Raw genomic sequence first — 10,651 nt, 5'->3', positions numbered from 1 at the left:
TAAGAAGCATTTAATGACCAAGGACTTCACCTTATCCCTGAACAAGAGAAGACATCACATGCCTAGGAATAAAATGCTGAGCACTTTGCATGCTCTGTATGGTACTTGAGTGTTTGCATCCTTCTAGCATTCAGCTGGAAGGCCAATATACCTTTCTAATTATGTGAAACACAAACACAGCACAGTATTTGTATTATCAGAGATGAAAGAGGAAATATGTTTCTAACAGCAGATCTTAAAACAAAAATCATGTGGTTTGATGTTCACCTTGTGTAAAAGAGAAAAATGGTCACAAAGACTCAATCCATTCCGCCTTTCCCCAAAATCCACTGAAGTGAGACTAAACCTAGTAGTCAGGCATGGCCCAAGAAAGGGACAGTTCTCCGTTGTACACAATTCTTTATGATGCTAATGATATATGTGTTAAAATTTTACATTAACAATGGACTAAATCAAAATTTAAAATATTTTTATTTCTGTTTGCATTAAATGTATAAAATGCATAAAATGTACGTTTTCCTGTGTTACAATCAAAAATGTTGTGTACAGTCAGTCCTCAAAAATGCCCTAAAATTAAGTTTACCCTGTATTTTTTTCTTCAAGTCCTAGACATTATCAGTCTATCATTATGTTTATTATGAGGCATATGATCTTAGGAAATTTCCATCTCTTCAACTGCATACAAATGAATGTAATTTTAAAAGATGTGGCAAAATTGGCCTTTAAAATCTTGAAAGTTTGCTATGGAAAAAAAGACGTAGACCAAGCAGTTTCAAGTATTTCATTGTTCTGGAAAATATTATGCTTCTAGCTGGAATTCCCACTGTATGTACCATTAATAATATCCGCCAGGTGAGGAAGAAGTTTTGAAACTTTACAAAACCCTTTAACTGTACCTGCTAGAAAATCTATGGCTGAGCATCAATATGTGCACCAGGTATTGTGACTATAGATTTAAAATGGTCCTGCTGTTTGTAACAGGGCTTCTGCAGAAGCAGTATTTGGTAAAATTAGAAGTAGCGAGAAGATTATAGGAAGTCCCTTCAAGAATGACCAGTCAAATAACTCTGAAAAACTGAAAAAGAGCTAGACAGCAAGAAACATATAATTATGAATAAATGCCACAAATATTTAAATAGCTTTTAAAACTTTATTTAATCTTCAAAAAAATATACAGGGCTCGAACACACATGAACATGGCTCAAAATCCCATTCCAATCATCTTTAAATACTGGCTAAAGGGGAGACTGGACAATAAACAGTAGCAGTGGAAAATGAAAAGGCAACAAAATGAGACTACATTGCAACTTACAGTTAAAGGTTTAAAAGAAAATTGCACAGTTGTTTATAGTTATGAAAGACAGGATTAAAAAAAGAAAAAGCCAAGTTGCTTAATATTACTGACATGTCAGAATTGGAGGATAAATTTCCCTGTGTAACCAGTCAAGGAATATTACTATGATCCATGATGCAACTGAATTATGATTATCATGTTTGTGACAGAAAATCAAGAGCATTTTTTTCCCAGAAACTTCAAAAGATTAATAGAGCAACCCAAAGATACAACTCTACTTATTCTTGTTCTAACAATTTTATTTTTAAATCAGGGAATCAAAATTGCTGAAAGATTTTTTTTCTGAGCTGAACTACATATGAAGTCTTATCAAATCAGGCTGACAGACTAAATCTGCCTCTGCATCAAGACTTATTCTGTCAAGAACAATGTTCATGTCTCACGCTAACCTAAGTGACAGTATCAAACATAGGCCCATTATGTCCCTGTTACAGCCACTGATTTAAACACTTTTAAGAAAATAAAAACAAAACAAAACAAAAACCCCAACAAACCCATCCCTTTTTATTAACACTTTAATGCTGTTTTTTAATATAATATCCATTACTAAGCTTAAAAAAAGAAATTGTTTCTAGTAAATCTGAGGCATAAAGTGCCCATTTTCTCGCTTCTGATTTATATCATTGTTCTGTTTTTACAGCTTACTGTTGACAGAGTGAGGTAATTCAACTACAATTTTTCCAATGTTTTTTCCCATGTACATGTAATCTACAGCACGGAATACAGATTCCAAGCCAGTGAACTTGCCCTCTGGAGACATGTCTCCAAAGTCCACCTCACAAACCAGGTCTCCTCTTTCATACATCTTGAGCAAATGCTGCAGAGCCATTTTGTAGTCGGAAAGGTAATGGTTCAAGAAGAAACCCCGGACGCTAGCAGACTTCTTCAATAGTTTTGCTGGCAATAACTCTGCTTTAACGGGCTGGAGGCCAGTGGGGTTTTGGTAGCCAGCGATAAACCCAATAACTATCAGGCACCCTTTGATAGCCAAGGCATTGAGAGCCAAGTCAAACATCTTTCCCCCAACAGATTCATACACCACATCCACACCTTCAGGGTAGTCCTTCCTCAGCACAGATTCGACATTTTCAGTTTTATAGTTGATGGTACGGTCACAGCCAATGGATTTCAGAAAGCCACCCTTTTCATCACTGGAGCAGGTTCCAATTACATGGCATTTTGCCTTCTTTGCAAGCTGCACAGCGAACTGGCCCGTTCCTCCAGCTGCTGCTGTCACCAGAACCTTCTTGCCTTCAGACAGGTCTCCCAGCTCTTTCAAACTGAGGTATGCAGTTGCTCCACTTACCATTAAAGTGAGAAACTCGGGTTTCACTGAGGGTAGAGGGACTGCTTGTCTGGCAGACACAACTGTATATTCAGCAAAGGAACCTGCTTTCACGTAGGCCACAGCTTGACCCACTGTGAAATCTGCACTAGCACTGAGTCCTAATGCTACCACTTCACCGACGCCTTCAAAGCCTATATCAAAGGGGGGTTTAACTGAGGCGTCATATCGACCAGCTGAGTAGTTTATATCAGATGCATTAATGCCGACAAATCTAGAAGAAAACAAAAATGTATTAACGAGATTCACTCCTTACCAAGTTTTCATTGTATGAGAAACCTTATATTCAAATTTGTGGGATAAGTACAAGATTTGTACTGATTATCTGTATATTTGAATAATGAGTAGGCTCCAAAGATTACTTTCATCAGACTTTCGTAGTTTCCATTCTGTTATTCTAGAATTACCAACAAATTTTCTAAACAAAAAAAACCCCAAGAAGCTATAAAAAGTAAAACCCAAACTCAAAACAAAACAGAACAAAACAAAATCCCTTATATTTTCCTTAGGTCCACTTGACCAAGCTAAACAAGCTGAAAATAAATCTGTAAAAGATTAAAGCATGAAAATTAATTGACCACTTCATAAAAGATGTGAAAACACAGAAGAATGAAACATGCAGAGCGGTAAATATGTGGATTCTGGCAACAAATTTATATTTTTGAATATAATAATACTGTTAATGACTAATGATCATATTAACTATCGATGTCATTTGCAAGGTCATGTTACTGTAGGCAAGTACTTTTTAATTGATGGAGTCACTACAGCAAATTTGCCTTTTGATGTAGCTAATGTCAATGTTAAAATATTTTTCTGTATATAAATTACTTGCAACACATCAAAACAACCTTGCATAGAAGGAGTAAAATTGTAAAACTGAGTATCGAGTCCTACTGACCTCTAACAGGTGAAAATGGATGGCAATTTTTTTTTTAGGGAAAGATAGAGACATTCTCACAACTTGATTAAGCGCTAGGAGATAATGCGTAGAACGAAGTTATGATCTAGCTCAAATGCAAAGATTATTTTTAAAAAAATAACTATCTTTACACAGGCAAGAGAAAAGAGACTGGGGAAGGGTCTGCTAACTGGAAAACGTAAAAAAGAAACATGAAACAGCAAATGCCAGGACTGTTACTATGTGTGGATGTGACAACCTAAAAGGTGTACTTGACACCATGCAAAAGCTGCAGAAGTAGGCAAACAGCGCACTTTTAATTGTTGCAGTTAGCAACAAGCTCAGCTCGTATGTGTGTGTAGTTTTAAATTGCTTGCACACAGAGCGAGGAGAACTAAAACCGCTTTGCTCCTTTTAATATTCTTCATTCTTTACAGCATGGGAAGCTTCAAACTTTCACCTACGTTATATATAAAAAGACACGTAAGCGTAAACATATCCAGGCAAAAAATAGGTAAAAGTGACTGTTGCTCTCGGTAATCCTGCCTTTAACTCGCCGCTCTGGCGCAACAAAAAATGCCTACGTCTTGTTCGCAGATAGAAAAAAATCTTCTATTATCCCGCTTTGCAGTGACTCCCGTAGAGGAGTACTAAAAGATGTATAAAAATTGGTAACGGAGTTGCAGCTTCCGAAGCAAACCGTGTCCCTCGGGCGCTAGGCGAGACGTGCCGGAGCTGCATCAGCCTCCTCCCGCTCTTACACCCCAACTTCTGGGGAGGGCAGCGGAGGGTGAGAGCCCGGTGAGGAGCCGGGGCTCTCGGTAGCTGCGAGGCAAGCCCGGGGCGCCCGCTCTGCCCCCGGCCCCAGCCCGTAAGGGAGGTCCCGGCTCCCCGCTGGGCTCAGCCTCCCTCCCCACGCTCCCGGCGCGCGTCTGCCCTGGCAGGACGCGGAGCAGCCGCGCCCGCGGCTGGGGCAGCGCACCCCGACAGGGGCAGGCAGCGCAGCCACAGGAGAACAAACCCCCGTATTTTTAAGACCTTCCCCTTCTCGGCGCTGCACGGCAGCGGCCGGAGCACAAAGGCAGGTAGAACAACAAACGCTCTGAGGACAAAAACTTTGCGTGCGGGTAAGGGGCAAGTGGTGCGGGGGGCCAGGCGCCTGCCGAGCAGGGCTCCAGCACACGCACCGCTGCTTTTGTTCTGCACCGGAGAGAATGTGAACCCTTCCTTCCCCGCCCGGGCCGCACCGCAACTTGTGCGTGCGGCTGCGGGGGCCGCGGCGCAACTTGGTGCTGCCCGGCTGCTCCCGCCGCGCCGCGCCGGGCAGGGGATGCGGGCTCTCCGCGGGGCTGGGCCCGCCGCCCCCCGCACACTCACACGCACACACAGGCACACACGGACACGCGTGTACACGCACTCGCTCCCTCCTCGCCTCTGAGGGGCTGCTGTGCCACGGGAAATGATCCTCCCTGGGCTTCTGGGTTCATCATTATTAATCAATGCAGCCTGCCGTCTAGCCCTCCCCCCCAGTTTTTTTTTTTAAACCTCCTTTTTATTGTGTGAAAACTCAAAACTCCTGGTCGCATTGTACAGGCTTTTTCTTCCTCCCCCCTTTTTTAAACAAGATTGTTTAGTCTCTTATATTCCTTGCATATTAAAACGATCATACGCAACGTCTGGATTAAAACATAGTGTCTAATTTGCCTTGTCATTCCAGCTGACAGAAGTGAGGTGGTAGGATGTGCGTGCAGTTTCACAGATTATTTTGCTTTTAAAAGTAGGAAAAAGTACGAATTACAAGTTGAAGATCAGCTAACTGAGACTGAGGAAAGTAGACAGCACAAAAATAATATTTACTTGGGGTGCTAGTGGATTTTAAGACTCTTTCCAGATCTTTTATGCTGCCTTCATTGACTTTCTTACTTTAAATCTGTTCTTTAATTTAGAAGTTTCTAGTTGAGTTTTGCCCCTTACATTCAAGATGCAAACCTGAGGGAGGGTGTGAAAAAAGCCTGAGATTGGCTTTTCTCAAAATAATTACGCACATTGAGTCACCCATTTTATTTATACTCAGCAGTGTTGAAACCCCTCGTACTGTTTATTATAGAAAACAGGAGGACGCTGCCGAGGGGAAGAAACGCTGTTTTGTGTACCACAACAAAGAGTGAGACACCGAAAACCAGCATCACAGCCTTAAAAACAGACAAAACAAAGTCATCCCAACCAGTACTATGCAAGAAAAAACATTATTTAGACCAAACACCCAGCAGGAATAGCCCTCCACTTTTCTCACTGTGATCCCTTTAGTCCTCTGGTTCAGAAAAAGAAACTTTCTCAAGCCCTCTTCACTCCCTTTTCTATAAACTTTGTTCCCATCTTCCAGTCCAAAAGTAAATCCCTACAGGCATTTTGGTAATGAAAGGTGTCACTTCATCAAGAAAAATCTCTGAAATCCCCCAACAACTTTAAGAAGGACCAAACCTTCACAGCCTTTGGGCCCTTCTCCTGCAATGAAATGGAAAATCCTTGCTTCACACCCATCCCTCTTTCCCTCCCCGCCCCCCCCTCCCCGGAAAACAGGACATACAAAACTTAAATGGCTTCATTAAGGATTTATCACCTTTTCCTTTCCCCTTTCTCTCCTACACAGAATCAAAGTAAAAAAAAAAAAAAAAAAAAAAAAACCAACACCAAACAAAAACCGACAAAAAACCCCAAAAAAACAAAACAAAAAACCCCAACAAAAATAAAAACAAAAAACCCCACAAAACCTCAAATTAATTTTTAGTTTTGAGGGATTTTTGAGTAAAAGATGGCTTATCTTTTTCTGTATAAAAAAGTAGAAATAAGAGTTGCTGGCATAGCTCTCTATAGCAGAAGAAAGTTTCCCCTAACTGCATCTTATTTTAAAATATCTATCCAGACATAGATTTTAATTTCCTATTCCCATAAATCCCACACCAGATTTTATTGTGGTGAATGAGGATTGTTTTGCATGAAGAGCTCAGAGCAATTAATACTATTCATGGGTGTGACTGGGACTAAAATGAACAAATCTGTAAATGGCCTCTTGGAATCCAAGTCTTTCATTGTTTTGTTTTTAATTATATGCTTCTACCTATTAGAAAATGTATAGCTGTATTTGAGCTTGGTTGCTTGTTTTTTTAAAAAAACTAAATAGTCAGAGACTCATCCTTTCGGGATGGGATAGTCCTTCCCAAGAGTGACAGAGAGAGGGGGAAACATTGACAACTTGCTTCCTGCTGCAGCTTGTATACAGTGAATACAACTGTGTCTTCTGCGATATTCTTCAGAAAAGAACATTAAAGAGAAGAAATGCCACAAATAACACAAAATGTATGAACTCTACAACTAGACTTCATCACTCACCTCTTCCTCCCCTTCATCCCCATTCATGCATGTGTACCAGTAGAGGAACGTGTGTAACAGGCTGATGTGTTAAGGCCCAGCAATTGCCTGCCTGAATCTGTGGACCAGCTCCTGCCTTGAGTATGGCACAAGCCCTTTTACCATGAAGTGTGCATGTCCCTCGAGCACCCAGGGAGCCCACTCAGCAAAGGGAGGGGGAAGAGGGAGAAGGGAAGAGTTACACTGGAAACTGTTTAAGAAAAAAAAATAAAGAAAAAAAAAGACTAAATTTTAAAAATTTACAGGAGGGTGGGCAGGGGACTGGATTGAGAAAGGCTTCAAGTGCATGTGTGGGAGGGAGGGGAGTTGAGAAACAAGGATGTCACTCTGCCTTGCATTGCCCAAGTAGAGTAACTTGCTACTTGTATCTCAAGTCTTTCGATCTCTTCCACAGAAAGGAATTTAACTCCAGCCTGACGGCTGTTTCACGCCATTACTGCTTCAGTCATTAGTGGATGCAGCAACACAGTGTTTTAAACTTTTGAGGTTTAGAGGGAATTTTGGTCTCAAAAATCCTAGTTGGGAGATGTCAGCCTCGAATTAAAGTGCCACAGCAGTTTTCTTGTCAGCTCCTGGAAGAGTCCCTGTTCTTTCTCCTTATCCCTTCTTCACCCTGTATTCATGTGTTACATATGGACACACACGTGTCACACATACATGCAGAATCACACTCTGCCTTAGTAGACCTCGCAGCATTCTCAAGACACTTAGTGCTGCTTAACATCTTTAAGCTCCCACGGCGAGCATGGCAAACTATGTGTTACTACGATTTCCTTGCCTGACAAGAACCTGAGAGCGCTGCTCTCTCCCGTGCCAGCCACGCAGTCTGCTCCAAAGTTCCCGGAGTTTCGGCTTCCCCTCGTGAGCAGAGAAACCTCTGAACTTTAAAAGGTTTCATTTTAGCGCAAGGAAGGACGGCGTCGAGGAAGGAGTCACCGAGAACAAACAGGTTTTATGGAGACAGCTGTTGGGGGGAAGCACGTTTTGTCCTCGGAATCTTCATTTCACGGCGAGCTGGTCACCGCGCCGGGCGTGGGATTTACGGTGTATTATGCTAAGCAAAATGTCACCTCCTCACTCTTCGCCCGATCCGGCTCCTCTCTAAAAGCCACCAACAACTGCGGGCCCGCGTCCTGCGGGGGAGGCCGAGGGCTGCCCTGCCCCCTCCGCGCTTGGCGCGCAGAGCTGGGGGTGGTGCCGGGGCTGCCCGGGCGGCGGGCCCGGCCGCGGCCTGCCCGGTGAGTCACGGCTGCGCGGGGGCGAGGCCGGACAGCGCCGTGCGGGGCAGCGCCGAGGAGACAGCGGCCGGGCCAGGCCCGCCCGCACACCGCGATGTCGGGGCGCTGTGCAGCAGCGTCCCCGGGGGGCTTGTGAGGGTGCACCGGGGACACGCTCACGCCCCGGGCACTACGTGCGTGTAACGAGCCCGGGCAGGCCCCAGGGAAGGGCCCTGCCAGCGCTTCCCTCCGTCTCACTCCCTCCTCGGCACTCACCGAACGTAACACTCGCCTCTTCCCTCCCCCGCCCCCCTTTGGCACAGGGGCCCTGGGGTGTTTCTCTTCCTTCGGGCAGGCGCACGGCGGGAGCAGCGCGCACAGACAGACAAACACACACAGCCCCGCCGCAGGAGGAGGAGGAGGAGGAAGTGTCACCCCCACACACGTGGATAGGGTGACAGAGCTGTAGCACCAGCCGTTCAAAACAACAACAATAAAATGAAATTAACAGTCGCCAGATGGCGGCTGGTACAACTTTGGAGCCGGTCTCCGAAGTGAGGGAGCATGTGGGAGAGAGCAGGCCACAAGGTGCCAGGAGCCGGCGGGGGCCGCGGGGCCGGGGCGCGGGGGGGCGGGCGGGGGCTCACCTGTTCCTGACCAGGAGGTCTCCGTCTCCCGGGAGTGGCACGGGCGAGTCCTGCTGCAGGGTGACCGCTTCCCTGAAGTTTTGGCTCAGCTTAGTCACCACCAGCTTCTTCATGGAGCTGGGGATGGACGAGCCCTGGAAATCCAGAAAGTGACGAGAGTAGGACATGTCCAGGATGGGCCGCGACCAGCCGCCACCGAAGCAGGACCAGGCGTGAGCCGCCGCGCCGCAGGACGGCTGCTGCCGCCACCACCACCGCGCTGCCCGGGAGCTCAGCAAAGCGCCGCTTTTCGCGCTAAAACTCATGCCCTGCCTCGGCTCGCCTCTCCCGCCCCGCTCGGAAGAGCTCCGGCTCGGGATTCTCCAGGCAGCTCGCGGGACGCGCCGGCAGGAGAAACTCCCCGCTCGCAGCTATGTGTGTACGTAAACAGAGCCCCGTGCAGCAGGTTCTCCCTCCCCTCCCGGCCGGCCCCTCCGCCGCACGGAGACGCCGCCGGAGGAGCAGCGGCAAGATGGTCCCCCTGCAGCAGCCGCTCGTCTTCTGCCGCCGCGGGCACTACCGAGGGGCGAGGCCGGCCCGTTCCCGCGGCCGTCCGTCCCGCCAGCGCCTGCAACTGCCTGCCTGCTCTGCCTTGCCAGCGAGGCGGCTGTGCGGCGGGCCGGAGGATCTCCTAAAGGAGGTGGTGGTGGCTTTTAGTTTGCACCCTGCCTCTGACTAAGGGATTTAAAAATAGGGGAGGGGGAGGTAGACAGACGGACAGAGAGAAACGCCTTGGATTACCCCCTCCGCCCCATTCTTTAGTTTACAAAAAGAGGGTATCTCCCTACCAAAAAAAGAAAGGGAGGAATAATAATTTTTAAAAGGCGTAGGAAGAAAGCATGGTAAATTATCGGCCAGGAAAGGTTAGAGAAGTGGGGAGAAGTTGCAGCTAATCTCCTAATGTTGTTATTAGCCGCCGCCGAGGAGCCGCTGCCCGCGGGCGGACGCTCCGCCCCTTCCGTGAGAAACGTTTCACTTCCTCGCAAGGTGCTACGAATCAACCCCGAGACGGCGGCGGCGGCTCCGCGCCTGCCGCGGGAGGGGATTTAAACGGGCGAAGCTCTTCCCGCCGTCGCCGTCCTGCCGGGAGGGGAAGGGTAACAGGCTGCTGTCAGTTTGCTTGGGTCGCAGGGGTTTACCCCGATCTCTGATACTGCCAAAAAAACCTTACCCTCCCTTTCCCCCCCCCCCCCCCCTTGCTTCTTTCTTCCTTCTCTAAAAAAAAAAAAAAAAAAAAAAAAGAGAAAATATATAATCACCTCTCGCTGTAGATTGCGTTTGGGTGAGGGAACCTGCGCAGGGAATCTAGTGGGTCAAGGGACCGAAGTCAATGTTGTGATAGAGCCGCCAATCCCAACTTGGTACAACTGCGTGGAGAGAGGCAATGTAATAGAGATGTTGCATTGATGTCGCGTGTAGTTCCCAGAATTAACTCCATCCTACCAGTATAAACAGCTCAATGCTTAATTGTGCTGTAGTAAGAAGAAAGAAAATCCCCTTCTGCCCGAAAAAGAACAAAACTGCAGTTCCAAGTGTTTTCCTTTAGGAATCAGCTGGGTAGTTTTTATTTGCTTTCTTGACTTAAAAAAAGAAAAAAAAAAAAAAAGGGAAGAACCCTTCTGTTCTCGCAGCTAACATTATATAAATCCCCAGACACATACTGTGCAAAATGTATTAGCAGTATGTTTCATATGCTGCAGTTCTCGCTCTGCAATCTGT

At 46.2% G+C, this 10,651-nt stretch overlaps 1 protein-coding gene across 2 annotated transcripts; it reads right to left on the bottom strand.

Moving 5' to 3' along the window:
• Positions 1–1,130: 1,130 nt before the first annotated feature.
• On the bottom strand, positions 1,131–10,362 carry PTGR3 (prostaglandin reductase 3). Of its 2 annotated transcripts, XM_088172450.1 has the most exons (3): positions 10,192–10,362; positions 8,894–9,027; positions 1,131–2,913 (listed from the first exon to the last, which is right to left on the bottom strand). In XM_088172450.1, exons 2-3 carry the CDS (start codon positions 9,004–9,006, stop codon positions 1,989–1,991), a joined length of 1,038 nt encoding a protein of 345 aa, XP_088028576.1. In that variant the 5' UTR covers positions 9,007–9,027; positions 10,192–10,362; the 3' UTR covers positions 1,131–1,988. The 2 variants fall into 2 exon arrangements, with proteins under 2 accessions (XP_088028576.1, XP_014726414.1); XM_014870928.2 differs by lacking the exon at positions 10,192–10,362 and having other exon boundaries at positions 8,894–9,374.
• Between the last annotated feature and the right edge of the window lie 289 nt (positions 10,363–10,651).

Source organism: Sturnus vulgaris, chromosome 1, assembly GCF_052056855.1.
Source record: "Sturnus vulgaris isolate bStuVul1 chromosome 1, bStuVul1.hap1, whole genome shotgun sequence".
Taxonomy (NCBI): Eukaryota; Metazoa; Chordata; class Aves; order Passeriformes; family Sturnidae; genus Sturnus; species Sturnus vulgaris.
The sequence above is the reverse complement of the archived record's forward strand: the minus strand, read 5'-3'. Positions and strand labels throughout refer to the sequence as shown.

Excerpts from the sequence above, each read along its gene's own strand:
- PTGR3 (XM_014870928.2), bottom strand. The coding sequence starts at position 9,198 with ATGAGTTTTAGCGCGAAAAGCGGCGCTTTGCTGAGCTCCCGGGCAGCG. Across the intron at positions 2,914-8,893 it reads GACCTCCTGGTCAGGAACAG|ATTTGTCGGCATTAATGCAT; the intron begins GTGAGCCCCCGC and ends GTTTTCTTCTAG.